At 37.0% G+C, this 22,940-nt stretch overlaps 4 protein-coding genes across 5 annotated transcripts; 3 read left to right on the top strand and 1 right to left on the bottom strand.

The window, feature by feature from the left end:
- The first annotated feature begins 2,604 nt into the window (after positions 1-2,604).
- On the top strand, positions 2,605-4,496 carry cldn3d (claudin 3d). Its single transcript, XM_056730438.1, has one exon. The coding sequence runs from the start codon at positions 2,907-2,909 to the stop codon at positions 3,561-3,563; it is 657 nt and encodes a 218-aa protein (XP_056586416.1). The 5' UTR covers positions 2,605-2,906; the 3' UTR covers positions 3,564-4,496.
- An 883-nt stretch (positions 4,497-5,379) lies between these two features.
- cldn3c (claudin 3c) lies at positions 5,380-7,000 on the top strand. 2 transcript variants are annotated; one of them, XM_056731612.1, is made up of 2 exons: positions 5,380-5,535; positions 5,614-7,000. In XM_056731612.1, the coding sequence occupies exon 2, from the start codon at positions 5,637-5,639 to the stop codon at positions 6,279-6,281; it is 645 nt and encodes a 214-aa protein (XP_056587590.1). In that variant the 5' UTR covers positions 5,380-5,535; positions 5,614-5,636; the 3' UTR covers positions 6,282-7,000. The 2 variants fall into 2 exon arrangements, with proteins under 2 accessions (XP_056587590.1, XP_056587589.1); XM_056731611.1 differs by having other exon boundaries at positions 5,609-7,000.
- Positions 7,001-12,800: 5,800 nt separating this feature from the next.
- abhd11 (abhydrolase domain containing 11) lies at positions 12,801-16,895 on the top strand. Its single transcript, XM_056731903.1, has 6 exons — positions 12,801-13,042; positions 13,452-13,587; positions 13,679-13,852; positions 13,999-14,169; positions 14,270-14,451; positions 14,570-16,895. Exons 1-6 carry the CDS (start codon positions 12,888-12,890, stop codon positions 14,697-14,699), a joined length of 948 nt encoding a protein of 315 aa, XP_056587881.1. The 5' UTR covers positions 12,801-12,887; the 3' UTR covers positions 14,700-16,895.
- Positions 16,896-17,034: 139 nt separating this feature from the next.
- On the bottom strand, positions 17,035-21,539 carry bicdl2l (bicaudal-D-related protein 2-like). The gene is made up of 6 exons (XM_056731902.1): positions 21,084-21,539; positions 20,184-20,306; positions 19,867-20,010; positions 19,620-19,693; positions 19,393-19,513; positions 17,035-18,160 (listed from the first exon to the last, which is right to left on the bottom strand). Exons 1-6 carry the CDS (start codon positions 21,465-21,467, stop codon positions 17,858-17,860), a joined length of 1,149 nt encoding a protein of 382 aa, XP_056587880.1. The 5' UTR covers positions 21,468-21,539; the 3' UTR covers positions 17,035-17,857.
- Between the last annotated feature and the right edge of the window lie 1,401 nt (positions 21,540-22,940).

Here is a 22,940-nt window from a genome sequence, read left to right as displayed (position 1 = left end):
GTAATTATCTCATTAGGTTTATTTTGTCAGATAAAACAGCCCTGCTTTGTTTCATCAGTTCTGATACATGTTTTGCTTCTATCGTCGTCCAAAATGTACATCTCTAATTTATATCAGAAAAACAACAAGTTGACAGGTCCACTTATAAACACTTTGGTCTCTCTATCAGTGGTTGAATCATAAAAATTGCAAGCTATGTAGAAAGGCAAAACAAGATTTCAACACAGATGTGCTTGCTTGCACAGAAATACAACTTTTCAGAAATACAACAAAATATTTTATATAGTGCATCTTTAAAATGTTATATTTGTTTTAGCTAAAAAAGCTTCAACGTTTCAGTCCCACTCTTTTATCAACTTTATCACATGCATTTTTTTGCTCGGTTCGTGTTAACCCATCCACATTTTTCCAGTCATATAGTTAGAGAAGTGACCCCTCACCACAATCTTTTCTGGGTAATCTTATCAGGGTATGCATAATTATTTAGTGTTGCTTAGCAAACACACAACACCTGTATCAGAGGCCAAAAGATAATACATTTAAACATTAAAGATAAAATCAGTATAAAGAACAAACAATCTATCAGATTAAGGAAGGCTGTTTAATGAAATGTAAATTGAAAAATTGTTTAATCAACATGAAGGGGAAGTAAATAATGATAAAAGTAATGGTAAAGTCAATGTTATACACTATGCTCGTAGTGAAATACTAATGATATGCATTTGTGCTTCAGGTATGAATAATAATTTGATTTCCACGCATTTGTTTCTGCTCTGTTGATTTATATTTTGTGTAGTATTATTATCAGTAATAAACTCCTAAAAATGAAAATGAAACATTTCCACACCTGTGATTCAACCTCTGTTTACTCTACTTATGATATTAATTGGTACTGAAGTTTGTAGGGATGAAGTTTGAGTACACCGTTCACCTTTTTTTATTAAGGCATAAGTAGAATTTCCCACACGGGTCAGAAGCATTGCCCACCCTGCCTCAACCAAGTGCCGTTAAGAGAGGATCCATGTATTGGCATTGGTGTGAAAAACTGCTTCAATGCAGTGAAGGGAGTTGGTGTGACTCTCTCAGCAACTCTGCATCCACCCTTGCCCCCAAACCACATAACAGCCAATCACAAAATGAATGCGATATATATGTCAACTCCAGATATTTTTATTTTCTGTTTTCCTTTTGTATGGCGAGACAGTTTAAATATATATATATATATATATAGTTACACCCCTCCGCCCACCTGGAAAATCACTCGGTCCACCTTTAGTCTCATATCTGGAGCCCGGCCTGGCTAGAGAAAAAAATTCTTACTTCAATATTGCCACATTCTTCTGTCTTTATAAGTGAGTTTATTTCTATAAAGTGAACTAAGCTTGAGCTGGAATGTTTATTCAAGGTTATGCGACCACAGTTTTGTTTAATCTGTCATGAGGTTTTGCATTTTTTGAAACAGAAGCATTCAGTTTTTAGTGAGGAATATTTATCCTAAATAGCACTGTCTCGTTAAGTTATATATGGCCATAAATATGGACATAGCCTATCATTTCCTTAGTTTCTTTTTTAGGGTTATGATGGAAAATACATTTTAGACCAGAAGGAAATGTACTTTTTTATTACTCAAGTTTGACATGTTTTATGGCCTTTAGCCAAAGGTGCTACCAGGACTTTGATATCAATAAAGAGTGTGTTTTGTCATTTGATATGTAGGTGAAATTTGTAGGTCATTGTAATTTCTGTTTCATTTATAAACAACAAAATAAGTGTGTATTAGATTTCTGCATCGTCTGTGAAAGTGGGCCCAAGACTGTTAATCAAACAAAGCTAAGGGTAAAAGACACAGTTCACCCCAAAATAAAAAAATCATTTACTAACCTCGTTCCAATTCTGTATAAATGTATTTGTTCTGATGAACACAGAGAAAGATATTTGCATGGGAGAATGTTTTTAACTAAACAGTTCTTGGACCCCACTTACTAGTGACATTGTAGGTAGTTTGTTCTGTTGAACACAACAGAAGATATTTTTAAGAATGTAGGAAAGGAAACAGTTCTGAGGCACTTTGAACTACCATTGTCATGTTCCTACTATGGTAGTCAACGGGGTCCAAGAACTGTTTGGTTACAAGCATTCGTCCAAATATCTTGCTCTACATTCAACCAAACATACTACATTATACAGGTTTGGAACAACTTGAGAGTGAGTAATGTCCCTTTAAGATGCAGGCAGCTTTGAAATGATTTAGAAGATGGCTTAGATATGGTGTGGTGTTAAAAAATAATGGATATCACACTTTAAATGTTTTGAAAATGGGTAGCATGAACAGTCTGCTCATTTTAAATTCCAAGGAAGTAAAAGTCAAGTGACATAAGTAAATGAGAACAGAATATCATATTATCCATTTAGCAATGTTTCGTATGTTAGGCAAATGAGTAAGTTAGACTAAGGTGTTCACACTCACGTTGTCAATGATTGTCCATTAAAGAGTGCTTTTGAAAATCTGACTTATGCTATGAGTTATCTATTAACATCAGCAAACAATCCCAACCTTTAAACAATCCAATATCACATTGACGAAAGGGTTACAACAGAACCAGCATTTGCCTTTTTATGAGGACGCTAACCAATACTCACATTGACTCTTATCATCAGAGTCCAGGTAGGTCAGCCCTTTTCCTGAACATAGGTTTTAAAGGAGGAAGTTTCTGCTAAGACAGAACATTCCAGCCGTCCTTGAACACAGGTGGACATTCAGTTAGTCAATTGCTCAAGCGGTTACTTTGTGATTTTTGAAGGCTCCTGATGTAAGTTTCTCAAGGACTCATACAGACGCCGACTGCGCCTCACCGAGCAGAAATTACAAGAGACAACAGAGTGAGTTTAAAAGCAGAAAGCGAGACATGGCTGCCTTCGGACTGGAAATAGTGGGAGTCAGTCTTTCAGTTCTCGGCTGGATTCTCAGCATCGTGTGCTGCGCTCTGCCCATGTGGAGGGTAAGCGCGTTCATCGGCAATAATATCGTCACGGCTCAAGTGTACTGGGAAGGAATCTGGATGAGCTGTGTGTTCCAAAGCACAGGGCAGATGCAGTGTAAAGTCTACGATTCAATGCTTGCTCTTCCTGCCGACCTGCAGGCGGCTCGCGCCCTGGTGGTGGTGTCCATCATCGTGGGCATCCTGGCGCTCCTCGTGTCCGTTGTTGGGGCCAAGTGCACCAACTGCATTGAGGATGAAGCAACAAAAGCTCGTGTGATGATCATCTCCGGCACTGCTTTCATAACCGCTGCCGTCTTGCAACTCATTCCTGTGTCCTGGTCGGCCAACACTGTTGTTCGGGAGTTCTACAGCCCAGTTGTACCAGAATCCCAGAAGATGGAAATAGGGTCGTCACTGTACCTGGGATGGGCTGCCGCGGCTCTGTTGATGGTTGGGGGGTCAATCCTGTGCTGCAGTTGCCCACCTAATGACAAAGCAAGGTACCCACCCCAAAGCCGAATATCCTATTCAGCTCACCACTCAGTGGGCCCAAGCACCTACAACAAGAGGGACTATGTCTGAGGAGCTCAGAGGACAAGATGTTTGTGACTGCGTCACAAATTTCTGAACTTAAAATCTAGTTTACGTGTGAATGGTGAATATTCAGTCAGTACAGCTCTGTGTCAATGTTTCTACGTGTTTTTTTCAGTAAGGTATGTTTTTGCTTTGTGCGTCAGTGCCTGTTGTCACTCCACATCTGAATCTGTTAAATTAGTTTTGTATCTTGTATGTTATAAATCAAATTGATTGTGATTTGTGGAGGGTAATCGAATACATTATGTCAGAGCAAAGGTCAGTTAAAGTACGATTTGCTTCATTTTTGTAGTCTTTTCTGTTTTTTATTTAGAAAAGGTAAAATATTTTCTAAAATATTCTCTAAATTATTCTTTAGGGTTTTAACACTAACTTTTAACATTGTATGAAATGTTTCAAGCCAAATGCTAGGCATAAATAAAAAAATATAAAAATGGTTGCTGTTAAAGTATATTGCAGGTACTAATATCTTTACTTTGCTTGGATTGTAATACATGTAAATATTAAAGTTTTTACACTCTGTAAATGTGTAATTATATCCATTGACCTTCTCATTCTTATTCATTGAAACACTGTTGCAGACATGAAACATTTTCCACTAAACAGCCCTTTAGCCTTGACTTAAACATCAAAGCTGGCAGAGACTTTTTAGTACGAACATCCCCTTTCTTGAAGTCTACTGCTACTTCTACACTGAAAATAATTGTGTAGTGAGTTTAGCCACACATAACCCAATCATTTCAAAATCATTAAACTTGAATAAAATTCAATTGTTTAAAATGATAGCAATATACAGTATGCTTTGTACATGATATATGTGCATCACATTTATGTTCAGTGCTCCTAATACTATTTAGTCACCGATAAACAGTATGTATGCACTTTGTTGCTTTATATAAAATCTTTTATGCTTTTCTCTCACTCTCTTGAGTTTAAAGGTGTGTTATTGACATAACAAATACATTGTATTGCCAAAGCACTAACAGCTGAACTGCATACAAACAAAACGGTTCCAACCAAAAACAAAGCAAAATTAGATAATGTAAAGATAATAAAATAAAAAATGAAAATATATTTATATCTAGTAATAAAAATAGTTAAGAAATTGAGAACAAAACTGACAGACATGCCTCAGTCATCATCTGATGGTGCCCCAGGACTGTTTGGTTAAAAGCATTCTTCTAAATATCTTTCTCTGTGTTCATCAGAGAAATTTATACAGATTTGGAACAACTTGAGGGTGATTAAAAGAAGATTTTTGGATCAGCTGTTCCTTTAAGACACTTCGTTAATTACACGCTAGAATAGTTTCTTGTTCATGTCATACAAGCCGTTTTTTGTTCCCTGTGTTATGCCACGTTGAAGATAGTGAGAAGAAGGAGTGTTTCTTATTTGAAGAGAACAATAGCAGAGTTCAAATAGATTTTTTTGTTAAAACTACAATTAAATAAGGTTTGCCATAATAAGTTTTTCACCCATACAAAATGGCATAAAATCAACAACCTTTATTGCCTTAATAAAACATCTTTAGTGAAAATAAAGCGCTTTTTCCCCTCAATGCAACCTCACAATTTTAATGGTTTAGATGAAATATTAGTACTCCATTCCATCCCCCTCATTACCGAACAGTCCCTCCAGGTGCCTTATCCCAGCCGAGCCTGTTTCTCTACTTCAACAGGCATCATATTTGTATGGATTGAATTACAAGGGAAAGCCAATACATCCGCATAGCTCTTTTCATCACACTGACCATAGAGGGCAGGTGTAACACATAGGAACCAGTAGCACATCCACCGTCATCATTCTCCACGCTTCATACTCCCAAAGAGGCAGGTCCACCGCCAGCCGCACCTGCCTGTTTCGGAATATAAAGGCTGCTTTGCTTCACAGCAGAGTCACAGCCTACACAAAGAAACAAAGGAACACGACATTTTCATCACATCCTTAATCACAGCTCTTGGTAAATTTCATTTCTTTTTATATGAAAACCTTACTATTTTGGTGTCTTTTACTCATCAGTGTCTCTTTTTAAGGTCAGAAGTACCAGCCAAAAAAGACATCATGTCGATGGGAATGGAGATTGGTGGGATTGCCCTGGGCATCATTGGATGGATCATTGGCATTATCGCTTGCGCTATGCCCATGTGGCGTGTGTCGGCCTTCGTTGGCGCCAACATCGTCACGGCTCAGATTATCTGGGAGGGTTTGTGGATGAACTGCGTTGTGCAGAGCACCGGACAGATGCAGTGTAAGGTCTATGACTCCATGCTTGCCTTGTCGCAGGACCTTCAGGCGTCCAGAGCCATGTCCATCATCGCCATCATCTTGGCCGTTCTGGCCGTCCTGATCTCAGTCATGGGAGCCAAGTGCACCAACTGCATCGAGGATGAAGCTTCCAAGTCAAAAGTGATGATTGTTGCCGGTGTCCTCTTCATTCTCGCCGGCCTCCTGCAGCTTGTTCCAGCAGCCTGGGTGGCACACCAAACCATTCGGGACTTCTACAACCCGTTGCTGAGCAATGCTCAACAGAGAGAGCTTGGGGCGTCAATCTATATAGGGTTTGCAGCTGCTGCTATGATGCTGATCGGAGGAGCGATGCTGTGCTGCACCTGTCCCCCGAAGGAGAAGAAGTACAATCCACCGAGAATGGGCTACTCCGCTCCACGTTCTACCAGCGCTGGATATGACAGGAAGGACTATGTTTAAAACATAAAGGATGAAGGAAGGATAGACATGAAGGAAAGATGAAGGATTTGAAGATCTCATAGGCTGAGATACTTTCGAGAGGACTCCGAAATGAAGGGTCATGTGATGCTGTTAATATTTGCTTTTCTTCTTAATGAAGCTGGTGTGTGGTGGGGTTTCGTGGGGTTTTGTACCTGTCAGGGTGTTTGAAAGAGAGTTTGATGTGTTAATTGCATTTCCCTTTTAATATTATTTTTATATTGTTTAAAGAATTTTTAATTCGTGTTTTTCTACGCCTGTAAATTTCAGCAGTTACATCAGTTTTTCTTTGTTCTGATGACACAAAGCTCATCAATGACTTAACTGGTTAAGTAAGTTTTGTTTTTAAGCTTTAGTCTGATGCCTTCTATAATAACATACTATAAATACTGTAGGCTGGAAGAGGAAGACTTCAGCTCTTTACATGTATTTGTTTATGAAAATTTTACTTGACACAGAAACTGAATATGATGTTCACTCCCTTTTGGTCTCAGTAGAGCCTGATAACCGAGATTGTCAACATATTTAGTTTCCAAAAACCTTTGGACGACTATTCCACCATTTGTAGATAGTTATTTGATACAGATATTCAACAGTTTAAACCCTGATTTTCATAACTTTTGAAATGCCATGTCTGATGTTTGTATTGTCTTCATTATTAAATTCAATTGTGTTATTTTGTCAAACAAAACATCGAAGTGGTCATTTACAGCATTTACAATCGGTTCCTGATTGTACCTGACTGAACAATTTACATTGCTTCTTTATTCTACAAATGGAGTAGAAGTGTGAATACACATTCTGAAAGAGACCAGTAAGCATACAAACTTTAGAAAGAGTTCACTGTTTGCCATAGGTGGTGGCAGACAAATTCAACGAAAACCAGTTTAGATGACCTCGGGTGGGGGAGAGGTGTAAGGCTATATTTATCAGACACAAATCAGCAAACAAAACAAGAAACTACTTTCTTTTTCTTTAAAGTAAAAAATTCATATTGCTTTAGTATGTTAAATTATTAGGGAGATAAAAGGAAGATTACAGTATCTCAAACATTTACATGTCCACGCACCGGACAGACATACAGTGCATTTGAACCTGGGACTCTAGGCTATGAACACTATTTTCAAAGGCAGGCAACTGGGTCATGAAACCATGGTGAAAGGAAAACACATAACCTTAAGGGATATTAACACACATCAGCCGCTAAGATTTCGTTGCCTGTGGTGGCAAGATGTAAGGTACGCTCTAAAACATTGTTGCCATGGAGACAATTAAATCCCCAGGGTGACGCCCTGTTCACCTGTCAGAGGGGGAGGGGGAAATACAAGAAGAAAATTGTGTCACTCAGACAGGTGTGTTTGAAGTGTAAAGCTTCTTTCAATTGTATCTTCTCTGTATGATACAAAGCAATTTAACCTTGTTTAAAGTTCTGTGTAATTTAAATCTGAATTATAATAGTTTCTTATTCGTTTTCAATTGTTATTATTACTTAGGGATAATATTATACCCAACATGTTTTTTTATTTCTTTACAAAAGTCCATATCACTGAGAACAAAGGAAAAAACTAATCTAATTATTTAAATTTGATGTTTTATGGCAGACTGAATGCATTGTTGTTATGCTTAAATGAGGAAGAGTTTAAAGGTCAGAGACGTAATATGACACACAGAGATATGTACAGTGCCCCGAGACACTGTTCCTATTGCACGTATGAGACACAAATAAAAGGAGGAATAAACTGATGTACTTTTTCACAAAACATTTGTACTAAAGCAATCTACAAATTTGTTTGTTAAACAGGTCACTTCACCTAATCGTCTTTTTGCATTTACAGCCATTTAAATAATGCCAGTGCACATAATATTATCTGTTCATTATCTTTACTTCATTGCCATGAACCAATGTGTACGTGCCATTGATGATTTGATTTTTAAAAATCTTTGCGTCACACACAACAGTGCCAAATTGTCAATGTCTGCATGAGTATTTCATAGTATATAATGGTAATTCATTAGTTTGTTTGGTTTAATATTTATTACTGACATAATGTAGAAATTAGAAAACTTAGAAGTATGTTGAAAAGGATTTACAAGACAAACTGATTCATGTTTTAAAAATCGATTGTAAAGCTTTGGCAATAAATAATGAAAAAGTTGTTTGGGCATTGTGTTGTAGCAAAGTGTACAGATTTGTTAGACCAGACCGTTCAGAAGCACTGCAGTTTTCATACAAGTGGGTTTTAACATCAATAAATTATTTTATTATAAACTGATTTTTCAAGATCCAGATAAAAAGGAAACAATGGACACATAAAAAGCAAAACAATAAAAAGACATGACACATACCAGTGGATTGCTGCTGCTATTAAACTACCCAAAAGAAATAGTTTCCAAAATCTATTTCCCAAAGTCCCATCACAATTTACTATTCTTATTGAGTTACAAAAAGTTTCCATTGACTTTCAAAAGCTTCCTGTGAAACCATAGCTGTGAGGAAACATGAGATTTACAAGAAATGTTTAAATAACACTTGTTTAGAGCTTAAAAAGCATACACATTTGAATTATTCAATCTCTCAAATTGTAATATTTATTTGTGAAGCATGATTAAAATAAATCACTTGCAGAAAGTATTATTCATATCACAAAGCCGTGATGAAAACAAATCTCTGCTTCATAAAACTTTATCACATGCATTAAATAATTTAAGAGTTTGCTCATAAAATATCAAAAAGCAATTTCATGGAAAAGTTATTTGGCTTCCCTCAGCATGTAGAGTTTATTATCTCAGGAATGCGAGCTGAAGAGTTACTCCTCTCTCTAAAGAGAAGGTCAGAGAGATATAGGGATGTGTAGCACTATTCTTTTATTTGTGTGAGTCAGCAGACTGGGCCAACATTGTAAATGTAAGACACACTTTGTGTTGACTGTCATTCTCACGTAGGCAATAATACTGCAATCATCAACACGGCAAGATTTATACACAATGAAAAACTATTCATAATTATTTGGGTGCACCCAATCGTTCAAACATCAAAGCAAAATATGCAGTGGATATAATATTAGGATTTTCCAGACCCCTGCATGCTGACCTTAATCTGTTACTTATACAAATGTCCCAGTACTGTACGAAAATATCTGTACACAGCCTTCACTAAATGATGACATATCCGCACCAATAACCAATGACAATATGAATGTGTTTGACTAAAAACAAAGGTTACACTTAAAGCACAGCACAGCAGTATTTTACATCTCATATTTAATTAAACACTTGTTATGTTTTAAGTTACACGTAAAAGAAAATTATGGAATGTTCATAGTGATTAGAATGTTAACACAATCTCACTTTTGCTAGATAGGTCTGCCTATTTCCTCTCTTATCATTGCAGAATTAACCGTGTGTTCAGTTCCTACTAGAAAAAATTAACTCTTTGCTCTGTGTATTAAACACATTTAAATGTATCCGTTTGTGATCTTCTTCAGACAAGATCCAACAGAGCAATGTATTTTTCTGTGAAACGTCATAATACGTCACGTTACTGTAACATTAATAATATATTCTGATGACTGATTTCATCAGATTTTAACAATGAAAGATACAAATTCCATGGCTTCTTAGGTGTAACAATGTAAAATCAATATGTCATGACTATGTAGTGAATGTTTGAAGAGAGGGAGATCAAGCCGGGTGAATTCCGTTTCGCCGGGTTGTTCCAGTTTATTTCCAGCCTCCGTGTCCATAAAGAAACCAATGAAATGTCACGTGACCGATACCACAGGTGAGGAAGGTCATTTGCTTAGCCTATGTTTACTGAGACTACCTGGCGGAAGTCTGCCACAGAGATGTTTTACGGCTTTGGCTTATGCTTTGCTTACTTTCTGTTTTTTTCCGTACTTCTTTCTTTTTAAAGGCAGAAAATGGTGCCACAAACTTTTCCCTTGTGTGTTATAAACACATAAGTAACATTATAATTTATTTCCATGAACATTTTCTCTTTCTTTCTTTTTGTCTTGTAACTTGTTTACGTACTGCATGTGACGTCACCATGGCTACCGCGATCGTTAGCGGGCTTGCTTTATCCCCTCCGCTGTGTCCCCTAGGCACCAGGCCGTTCATTTTGTCAGAAGCCCCTGTTTACTTCACATCGACAAAAGCCAGTTGGCACTGATAGAGCAGAATAAACTTCCAGAAATAAATGACAACTACTGTGTACAGCAAGACATCCTTAAGTTAACCTTAAATACACTTCAATGACAAAATGGCAAGTTTAAGTACAATGTCTGCTGAAAGTGTGGAAAATGTTTATTTATTGGTTAGGTTACTTATTTACCTGTCTGACTTTAGTGTAACTAGAAATTCCTTCTTGAGTTCATTGACAGCTTTTACCTGTCAACAATGTAAGTATTGAAGGATCTCTGCTAACATTATGCTTTTTAAATTTACATTTAGTCATTTAGCAGGCGCTTTTATCCAAAGCGACTTACAAGTTGGATAAACAATGGAAGCAATTGGGTCAACATTAGGACAACAAAAAGCATAAGAGCAATAAAACATGTCTCAGAAAGCTTACTACAGTGTACAGAGCAAAGTTTAGTTTATATAAGCTTTTTTTAGGGTATATTAGAAAAGAGATAGAAATCAGAAATGATCAGTCAGGTGTTTGGAAGAGATGTGTATTCAGCCCATTCTTAAAGATGGCCACAGAATCTGCTGATCTTGTAGCAGCAGGTCATTCCACAAATGTGGAACTGATACAGAGAAGGTTCGTGAGAGCAATTTATTTACTTCTTTGGGATGGTACCACAAGCATTGTTCATTTGCAGCGCGTAAGGATCTGGCGGGTATAAGTCTGCATAAGTCAATGACGATAAGGGGGTGCCAAACCATAGTGGTCTTGTAGGCAAGGAGCAGAGTTTTGAATTTGATGCAATTTTTGTTTGTCTTCAATTGTGCTTTGGAAAGTCAGACAATAGTGTTATTTCCATTTAGACAGCATGTTATGTGCAAACTTCCTCTTTAATGTACAATAATCCATAACAAAATATTTCCTCATCTGAAATGATAAATTCCAAGAAATCATTCATAAAAGGAAACTTCTGTTCTCTTTTGCCGAGTCAGATGTGTTTTGGCATTATTCTAACGTGACTTAAAATAATTTATGCGATTAGGCTACTTTGCTTTTAAGAACCATCTGTTACATTATTTTAAAGAAATATGCAACCCCAGAATACTGTGGCCCATATTTTATTGCAGATTTTAAATCGTTCACATTTTTTTGTGACTCTTCACAAATAAATGGTCGTTAAAAAGTAACTTTAATTTCCCTCTGTAGTTTCTTTGTAGTTTCCTTTGTAGTGCATTATCTTGTAAGCTACATAAAGAAGTCCGTCTTCGTGGTCTGTGGCGCCACTGTGTGGCAATGCCTGCTCGCAAGCTACATGCTGCTAATTTGTCTGAATATGTGTTCCTTTCTGTTTCTGTTTCTATTTTTATTTATCTGTTAACTGTACTGTCTTTCTTATTATTTCTGTTAACATTATTATTATTTCTGCTTTACCTAAATGCTTCTCATGCACACATTGCACACGGGCATTTCGTACAAAGATGTTCACCGCTCTGGTCTTAGACAAAGTCTCTTAAACCTAAGTCACTTCACTCGGTGGCAATATTTTGCATCGTCTCCAGGCAGCTATTTTAGTCATACTTCTTATGAATGTGACTTATTTGTCAGGTATAGTGACCCATACCCGAAATGTGACCTCTGCATTTAACCAATGCAGAGAGTAGTGGACCCACGTACACCCGGAGCAGTGGGCAGCTCTCACTGCAGCAATTTTCCAGTTGCTAAAAATGCTAATGTAGTGATTTTTCTATTTCTGTTGCTATGGCATTTATGTGTTGTTTTGGAGATTTTAGCGTGTCTCTAATAGGATCGGTCACAAACATCTGCGTTGTGTCTTATCTCACTGTCATTCACTTCAACGTAATTTGGATTGCATCAAAGCAGACAATCAAATGTTGAACACAAACTAACAAAACAATTACATAAAAATCTGATAAACCTTAATATGGAAATAGTCTGGCATTGTAAAAACATTTCTTCTCACTTTTCGTGTTTCGTCCATTCTGCTGCTAAAAACCCTTACGTCTCTTAAAAGTCCTCATCGGTACTCCTAAAATTTTGAATAACCTTAACCTTGGGATTAAGATCCTGAATCACTTTTTTCTTTACTAGGATCTTTCTGTAATTCTTATGCGAAATGCCCATATTTCTAGAATTGTCTTGATTTTTCATGAATACGGGCCCTGGTCTTTAACGATTGGCTCATTTTGCTGGAAGGCGGGACTTCCTTCGCTACAAGCGTGCACTTTCGCCCATTCATAGTACTTCCACTGCATTGTCTGTTAAATCTCTGGAGTCTTTGGCTCAGATCATTTCCAAGCAGGTAGTTTTGACGCACGGCGTGATGACGTCACCACGATGGGGGCAGTCGCGTCTGTCTCCAGTACTAGCTAAACACCACCACGACCTCTGAAGTACACAGTCTGTGATTGAATGAACCCGCATAGGACGCAGGTTTTAGCATGTCACACTTTATCACGACCGTCCTGTGCCGTGTTTCTACACGAGTGTTGTTTTCTGGCTCGGCGTCATGTTCATCGGTAACGGGACTTCGAGATTTTTGCAGCGGAGTGTCGCGACTGGACCGTGTCGGGAGTGACAGCGCGCATGCTGCCAGGTGTTGCAGCTTATTATTGCTGTTTAAGTACAGTTATAAATCACAGAACTGCTTGTTAGAAGGCTTTTGCAGAAATTCCCTTTATGTCTTTTTAAAGTGTTGGTTTGTGCTGGGTCGCATTAGCATATTAGCCACTTGTAGGCAGTATTAAGCAAAAAGACTAAAGTGAATATGTATTGTGCATGATCATGTTGATTTGACAGTTGTTGTTCTTATTAAAGTCAGATATTGTATAGATCGATTGTTATCATTTGCTAAAGAAGGCCTTCAAAACACTTGTTATGGTGTATTTTAAAAACACAAAGAGTCACTATTGTCATCATACATGATTGTCATGTTTTGTGTGAACTGCAAGTCTTTTTTTATACATCATCATTTCTCATGCTTGTCAAACTTTGTTTTCTCCTAGCCCCATCAACTTGACATATGATGTGTATGATGGCAAGGGAGATGGCACACCATTGGTGTTTCTTCATGGTTTATTTGGAAGCAAATCAAACTTTCATTCAATAGCCAAATCCCTAGTACAGCGGACAGGCAGAAAGGTATGATTCTAGTTTCTCTGGTGGTTCAGAGATGACATGGACTTTTAAGAAGAGTGTTTGCTAGTGTCCTGACTGATCTTTGTCTAGTTAGGTGCTGACAGTAGATGCTCGTAACCATGGCAAAAGTCCACACAGTCCCATCTTGAACTATGAAGCAATGACCCATGATCTGACACATCTGCTTGGCCAGCTGCACATTGGGAAGTGTGTCCTAATAGGACACAGCATGGGCGGCAAAGTTGCAATGACGACGGCACTTTCACAGGTATCATGTGCCACTCCCTGGCATTTCATCGGTGCATTCATTCAATTTGTAGCATGTTCATTCTTGTGTCATTCAGAATAAGGTTATCATTGAAAACAAACAGCAAACAGTGACGTCTCGTATATTTGCTTCCCTTTGTAATTTAGCCTAGTTTAGTGGACCGTCTGGTTGTTGTGGACATTAGCCCATCTCTGACTACAGTGCACACCAATTTCAATGCCTACATTCAGGCAATGAAAGAAGTGAAGATAGCCAGTGATATCCCTCGCTCTACAGCTCGTAGACACGCTGAGGACCAACTCAGAAAGCAGGTTAAGGTAAATATGGCAGCAATGCTAATTCAATTTACTTTGAGGAAACTGTGAGCAAATATATGAGCGTTTTTGTGATTTTTATTTATTTTAATGGTGTTAACAGGAGCGTTCAGTACGTCAGTTCCTCCTAACTAACCTCGAAGAGCAAAATGGTAAGTATGGCTGGAGAATTAACCTGGAGGCCATCTCAAACCACCTGGAGGACCTCAGGGGGTTTCCTAAATTCAACACCACCTATGAGGGGCCTACCCTTTTCCTGGGTGGGAGTAATTCTTCCTACATAAGGTACAATTTTTTGAACTTCTCTATACACATGATTCAAAATTTGAGTTACTGCATTTTCTCTCCGTGTCAGTATTAAGAGTTTTTCCGCATGTCCTGATCTCTTTGGTTATCCTCTTAGCTCTGACAGTTACCCTGAAATCGAGCGGCTATTTCCCTGTGCAGATATCCAGTATATCCCAGATGCCAGTCACTGGATTCATGCCGATAAGCCTTTGGATTTCATCAGCTCCGTAATAACTTTCTTATAGTCATAGTCCTTGTGTCTGACACAGGACATGTGCATGTGGGCCCAATGACAAATGGACCATCACTAGTGTAAGATGCGGACCGTTCTGACTTTCATTCAGTTAGGTCTAGTCTCTTACTTTAAAATGCACAACTGGACCGTTTTATTGTTGTGGACAGTTATGTGTTTTTGTTCGTCTGTGTCGTATTTGCACTGTGGCTAACATCGTACACTGAAGACAGTTTACATTTAGAGCATCTATTGAAATCGCAGACAACTGTCCATTGCTTGTTAATATGGACGTTTGATTGCGGCTCACAAATTGTGCGCTCTGTATGTTACAAGATTCAGTGGACAACGTTAAGGTAGTTAATAATATAACATTTTTTATTTGTTTTTAATGTTTATCTAATATTTTATTTGACATTAATATTAGATTTTCCTTATTTTGAACAGCATATTGTTGACATGGACATCGTGTGTCTGTGCTTTGTTAAGATGTCTATGCAACAGTGTGTGTAGTTTTTAATAGTTTACAACACAGTGTCATCTATAAATCCATTAAGGGCACAACTCTTTGATGTATATTCTAGGCAGTGTGTCTTAGTAGGGATGTAACTATATCAAAATCTCACTGTAAAATGACATACCCCGGTATAACGGTCATGGCACATTTCTTTTCTATATTTAATGATGATCAAATGATGACTAGGAAAGTGCCATAAGCATCCTTTTCATTGTCCTCTAATAACTGTTGCAATAACTCAAATGATATAAAAATCCCTTTTAGAAAAAAAAAATTACACCAGATGGACCTTAACAAAGGTAAGATCCATAAATATTTTTAACATTCTCTATGTCAGGCCGGGAATACCTATCGTTTCATACAGTCATGTGACCACGGAAATTTTGCTAATTGATAATATTGTTACATCCCTATATCTTGGATATTATTGAATTGTTTTCTAGAAATGTAATTGTCTGTAAGATGTTTTAAGTAAGTAGTATCATTCAGAGCTGTAGTGCACTAAATGTGAAAAGTGTGCGTGTTATTTGTTTTTGTTAAGGTTATTGTTTAATCAAATAGTTTTCTATCCTTTTACAATTAATGATGCAAAGATGCTGCAATGTAAAAAATACACACTTTAAAGCACCAGGACTTCAACCGGTCTTTTGCTGTCGGGTCTAACAACACTGTTTTACTAAAAATGTTCAAGCAATGTTGAGCAAGACGCAACTTTACGGCTTTCGTTCCGTTTTAAAAATGAATATGTATTTAACAAATGGATAAAAACATAAGCATACAGTAGTAGCCTACATACGAACAAATAACTATATTGTTGCTTTTTAAACCATACCAGTTGTGACTCTTTGTAACATGTATGTTAGTAGGTTAACTACAGAGAGTGCCTACCTCTGCACAATTCTTCATTCTAGCTCTGTAGGTTAATATTCCGTTGGTTAGCTCTATGTACAGCTGTTAAAGTACCAAAGCAGGGGTGTATCTGAAGATTTGCCTTGACCAGTGGTGTGTTAACATTATGTGTTGCATAAATTGAAGACATTAGTCTACAAATATGAAATGTTCCACTTGTAATTGTTGACTTACAGTTGGTGTATATGTTTTGAGCAGTACTCAAGCTGCTCTTATAGGGGGATATTTTTGTGAAATGTGGAAATAGTATTTTGAATATCTATGCCCTGGTAATATATAAATGTGGATTTATGACTATTTTATTGACTTATAAAACAAGAAATATGCTGCATAACCACTTTAAATGACATTAACCTTGAATGTGTGTTCTCGCATGTGAAGTTTTCAACTTGTGTAATAATTGTATTGAATGTGTTTGGTGAAACCGTGTAGCACTGCCATTACTTTTTGTCTCTGCCAAGACAAACTTGTTATGTGTATGTTTATATGGAACTGTATTTTTGAAAATTTGGATTTCAAAACTAAACTTTACTGCCAATCATAATAACAATGATTGAGTTTTTTCTTTCTAAAGCTGGCAAAAGGCTAAATACGGGGGCTTGGGTATTTTTAACCTGTGAAAAGTTAATATTGTTTTTTGTTTATTTTTAATATTATACATTATTCTATAATGGAAGATTTCAAATAATTTGGCTTAAAGTCTTAGCAATTCATTAGACTGGTAGGGTTCTATGACATTAAAACTTTATTTCTATATGGTGTTCCTGTTGCTCAATTGGTATCGTGGGTTTGATTCCCAGTGTAAGTGTCACATACTTAAAACAAAATGTATAACCTGAATGCCCTGTAATTTGCTAAATGTGACATTTTAAACGTATTCAATATTAAAAGAGACCAGTCAGTTAAGAATGTAATGCACAGATATCACTGAAGCATTGTATTTTATAACTATTATTAATACAGTATCTGTTTAGCTTATTTACAGAGTACAAAGAAATTTATATATACAATTGTGATTTGTTATCTTGACAATCACCGTATTTGATATTTGTCATAGTACAAATACTTATATATGTTTATGTATCCATATACAGTAAATGAGAAAGTAAACACTATACTTGTGTGTCCTCATGTAGTATCGCTCATTTGAAAGTGAAGTTAATGTTACTGATAGTATTGTGTCATACTTATTAATTCTGTGTTTTGTTTTGACATGTACAGAAGTCATAAATGAAAGTGAAATTTTACAAGCTTTACTAGTATGAGGCGTTCTTTTGAGCACTGTGAATGGGTGTATTGTGTACATGCCAGAACATATCTCTGTGCAAACATGTTACTAAATAATGTTTTAAGTTTTTCACCTGATCATGTGATTTGTACTGCATTTACATATTTTTTGCAACCTCTTAAAAAATGATATTTCCCTTTTTTCAGAAGGATGTGTAAATCCTCACCAGTGCTTTCTTCCAAATATAAATCTTTATAAATTTAGTCTTGAATGGTGAATTGTTTTTCTTCTTTGCTACAAGAACATTCTGAATATGTCATTCAAAACTGCAGGTCCACAGAATTCTTAATGTCCAAAACACCATCTATCAAAACTCGGTAATTATTGCAGTGGAGCAAATCAAAAACATGGATCAGATTTTTCTTTTAAATATTATTATGATGCAAATCGATGGACACATATTGTAAAATTGTACAGCAAAGAATAATCCAGCAGTTATTATCAGTGAACCAGCTCATCAGTCCAGAGAAACAACCTGAAAAGTGTCCTCTCTGTTGGTCCTTTGCTGCTGAGACACAAGAACAGGATCCTGCAGGCTGATTTTGCCACGTTTGAATTTGTCCGTCCACCTCTGTGTCCCTGAAGTGTTGGGAGATGAAGATCGTGGACTAGACTCGGGGGTTGGCACGGTGGGAACATTCGGCTTTGGAGGAAGGGGCTTATTTGATCGCCGCAAAACGCCAAACCTAGACTTCTTCTGAGCCTGTTCATCCCTCTGCTGTTTGAGGAGCTGGTGGTGAAGAATTGTCTGCACATCATCCTGTAAGAGACATGACATTTCAACTATGCACAAAATATTTCAAGGACATCCGCAGGGAAAATAAACATAGGGGGTCAGATTGATGAAGTAAGAATTCAGTCTCCTGTGTCTTCCAGATAGCCACATAGACTTCAGATCCCGCATCCCTGCTGAGACCCAGATAGACACAGCTTCAAAAATTACACCTACCCATTTTTTAAAAGTTAAAGGTATGTCGTAGATGCAAGAATGTCTTTGGCCCGGTTTCACAGACACGGCTTAGCTTAAACCAGGATATGCCTTAGTTAGATTAAGATATTTATGTCGCTTTTATGAAAATGCCTTACAAGAACACATTACCGGTGTGCATCTTGACACAAAACAATGGCACTGATAGATTTTAAGATATTTCTGGGCAAGTTATATTCCCTTAATACAGGTCACATATTCCTTTTAGTAATGTATTCTAAGGTATTTTAATTAAATCGACAAATTAAACCGGGCCATCTACGACAACCCTATCTTGGATTCTTTAAAAAGATAAGACTGATGGAATCTTGTCGTGCAAGCAAAGTGACAGAGAACATGCAGATCCAAATTTATCTTGAGATAACCTAATATAAAATTAGTCTGCAACAAAGTTTTGATTTTTTGAGGAGAAAATTGTGTAGTAACAAAACACAATTTGTTTTTCTTTGTTTTATAGTGTTTGCTGTGAGAATACATATAAACAAATCCTTAAAGTCATAATTATTTTTAAGAGGACAGAATATTTTTATATTTATATTCAGTTAAGAGAGGTCATACATTCCTTTTAGTCTGAGACTACGCTTAAGCCTTGTCTATGAAGAGAAGGCTTTACAGCATTTATGAAATTTATATATCCAAGAAAAATTTACTTTTTTTCCTTAAAGGTTAACTAATAACATTTATTTTTACCAAAAATACTTTTATGTTGATTTATTGTTTTGTGTTTAGGTACATATATCTCAAAGTTGTTCAAATGTCTTCCAGTGAGGTAAGAAAAATAAATGAAGTACTTAAAAGAGAGGTGAACCATAATTTAACATTATTTTTCTTAACCAATTTGGTAGTTTTGTTTGTTTCAAGTATAAATTCACTTCATTTTGAATATGCTTATATATATTTCTTACTAAGTATCTTAGTGTCATTTTGGTTTAGGGTAAAATAATAAGAAATCACATATTTTGCAATGCACAAAAATACAGCAAATATCGTTTGTTTAAACATACTTTCCAGGCTTCCAGCTCAATGGCGAGTTCAAGTCGATTTTGAACAGCCTCTAAAAGTTGGTTGTTCAGTGTCATCATTTCATTTTTGCTTCTCAATAGTTCAGTCTCCATTGCTTGTTTCCTGCGATAAAATAGTAAAAATCGTGTTTTAGAAAATCCACAGTTTATCCGCTTATATGGCAAAAAATACTTTAGCAATTTTTAGTCAAAACCTCAGTCCAGCTTACTTTGCAATGGCCTCGTCTCTGTCTCGTAGAGCTTGCTGTAAAATGGCTGCATCTTTCCCTGGCTTTCCTCTTGCCTGCCAATGGTAGCGTGCACAGAACAATGTATTAAAGACATGTTGTGTAATTGTTCTTAAAGTTATAGAACACGCACATGAATGCAATAGCTCTCACAATGGAGGGATGTGTACATCATGAGCTCAGAATGAGGCGTGCCCGGCATGAGGTGATGGGCGTGTCTAAATCTTACCTGACTGAGGGCGAGACTACGGGCCACATTCTGCAATTGTCTCAATGCAGTGTCTAATGGGTTTGCCTCAGAGGGCAGATCCGAAGCCTCCAAGTCTGTCAGAGGGAGCAGCAGCTTTACAACAGAATCAACCTCCTCTGTGACCTAATTATTTCACATAATCAGAAATAAAGATTATGACAATCCCTACTTGCATAAATTGTCCAGTTTTAAATTCCTTGCATTAGTCTGCAATTATGCTGCCATTATTAATAGGGTTTTGCCATGAAAATGCTGAAAGGTTATGTCATTGTTTTGAATGCAAGTTAAAGACTCACCCGGAGTTTGTTTTGACTCCATCCTGGCCCGCTTTCATTTTGCTGTTGTAGTCTATCCACCTGAGCTTTAAGCTTCAGACTGCGTCGCCGAGATAATTCTACCTCCTTTTTCACATGCTTCAGCTACAACCATTAAAAAAACGTTAGCTAAGAATGCTCATGAGTGACATGAATCAATATGGCCACAAGTAACTGCATTTTCCATGGATACATAAATCCACTTAGCAGCCGGTAATACACTTTCTGTCTCAAACCTGAAACATCAAGGCCAGGTTTCACAGGCAAGGCTTAAAAATAGTCCCAGACCAAACTGAATGTGTGATCTGTCTTAACTGAATATAACTTGCCCAGAAATATCTTAAAATATATCAGTGCCATTGTTTTGTGTCAAGATGCACACCGATAATGTGTTCTTCTAAGGTATTTTAATAAAAGCGACATCAATATCTTAATCTAACTAAGGCATATCCTGGTTTAAGCTAAACCGTGTCTGTGAAACCGGGCCAGAGACATTCTTCCATCTACGACAACCCTATCTTGGATTCTTTAAAAAGATAAGACTGATGGAATCTTGTTGTGCGAGCAAAGTGACAGAGAACATGCAGATCCAAATGTATCTAACAAAGTTTTATTTTTCAAGGAGAGAATTGTGTAGTTACAAAACAAGCCAAAATGTATATATTTTTTCTTTGTTTCATAGTGTTTGCTGTAAGAATACCTACAAACAAAAACTTACAGTCATAATTCTTTTTATAAGAGGACATAATAAATGAAAAGCAAATCTAAGAATCCTGTCAATGTTCTTCAGCCCATTTTAAGTCACATTTTAATTTCTTTCTCATTTATGTATATATGATTATGTTGCTGTACACTTGTTGATATTGAATGTCTATGACTCACCGTGGCAGACACCGGACTGGACACTCGTCTGCGCAGAGGACTTCCACTCCGCAGCAGATCAGGTAGCGCCTCATCCATGAATGAACGATTCGGATTTCTTGTCGAGTCCGGCTCAGAATTTTCAATTTGAGTCCTCTGTCCCAGACCATCATGACTGCCCGTCTCAACAGCATCATCATCGTCCCCTTCCACCTGTTCTTGTAGCTCACCCAGTGAGGACAGTGATGCCCTGCCGGTGTCTCTCTCCACAACGTCATTAACTGACAATGAATCTTCATCGTCGGTGAATCGTTTGTGGATTTCATTAATGGTCACCGGTGAATCCCGGAGGCCTCCGATCGTGTGTAGTGTGACAGGTGTTTCATGTCTCCTGTACGTCTCCATTGCTCTTGAACAACGACCAGAGATGAATAGCGTGATTTCGTCAGGGGAGCAAAGATTAAAAAAGACGAAACTGCCGAGAGATAATGTGAACGGACCGGTTTTTCTGGCCCTTTGACGCTCTTGTCATGTGCGTCAAAACACCTCATCAGGGTTTGACATCATAGAGCAACACGTATCTATGGGACTGATGCTTTTGTGCTTTTGTTTACCTAAATTAATATATAAACATCGAAGTGCCCGTGCATGCTGAGATTCATTAAAAAATCAACGCCTTGTACTTATGTTCATCTTTTTTAACAAGAAAGTGCATGTATAATATACAGTATAAATATAGATTACATTTTTTATTATCATGTGTTCGTGCTGTGTGTTCCTTTTGACCAGCCCTTAAATTAAATAACAGCGGGTCTATTTATAGTCACGCCTTTGAACCAAATCCAACATCAATGGATATAAAAGCAAGTGGAAAAGAGATACACGTTTTGTGTTTAAATTCTTACATTTTCGTCACGTTCGTGTTTTTGTAGGCTTATGGGTGAGCGAACTCATGAGAGATTTCACTGGAGCCCCTGAAGGCTCCAGCCTATACTGAAGGACAAACCGAGTAATGTAGTCTAGGTGAGAACAATAAAAATAATTGTGTTTTTTCAGGAAGGTAGTTGGCCTGTTTTTCCATTAGATAAAACAAAAGTATTTACAAAAAAAAGCTTACAACTTTTTTACAGGCTATGCACGACTTTTGGGATAAATCCTGGTTTTATTATATAAACGTGTTGTCCTGTTTTTGGCAGATTCATTGCCATTTCTATTAGGTTTACTTCAGATACCGGTTGATTTATTTTGGTAAGACCATATTAAATTAGCTATTTCTACAGATCAATGCAAATAAATATGGTTAGTTTAGAAAAGATTATTTAAATTTTTGTGAGGGGTATTAACAACTCATCTATTTAAAAAGCATGACAGTCCCATTCACGTTTTTGTCTGTGATTAACTTTTTCTTAAAGTTACAAGGAATTCCCATCCCTGTATATCGGATTCTTCGTCACGACAAAAGAGGAGGATAATCCTGGAATGATGGTCAGTAATTTTATGACAAATATGAACCAAAGGAGATCCTAGGAAGGTACATTTGTGAACTCAGATTATCTAGAAAAAGACGGTGTAAACAAATTCAACTGGAAAAAACACTGTACACATTGTGGTCCATATGTTTCTTTGATAATGTAAATGATACAAACCTATTGTAATGCTTCTTTACAGCAAATTAACATTTGAATTAGGAGATACTGAACTGGCTATTCTGGTTCTGCAAAAAAAATTCATTACAGTTCAACTAAAGGATTGCTTTGAATCGAAGGCCTACTTTTTCTTGGTGTTGGATTTGTGAGTATGGCCTCTCCTTTTTTATAGCATACAAACCTCATGGCTCATTTGAAGTGCATTTGAATTGCTTTGCCCAAAACTGTGCCT

This window comes from Triplophysa dalaica, chromosome 19 (assembly GCF_015846415.1).
Source record: "Triplophysa dalaica isolate WHDGS20190420 chromosome 19, ASM1584641v1, whole genome shotgun sequence".
NCBI lineage: Eukaryota > Metazoa > Chordata > Actinopteri > Cypriniformes > Nemacheilidae > Triplophysa > Triplophysa dalaica.
The sequence above is the reverse complement of the archived record's forward strand: the minus strand, read 5'-3'. Positions and strand labels throughout refer to the sequence as shown.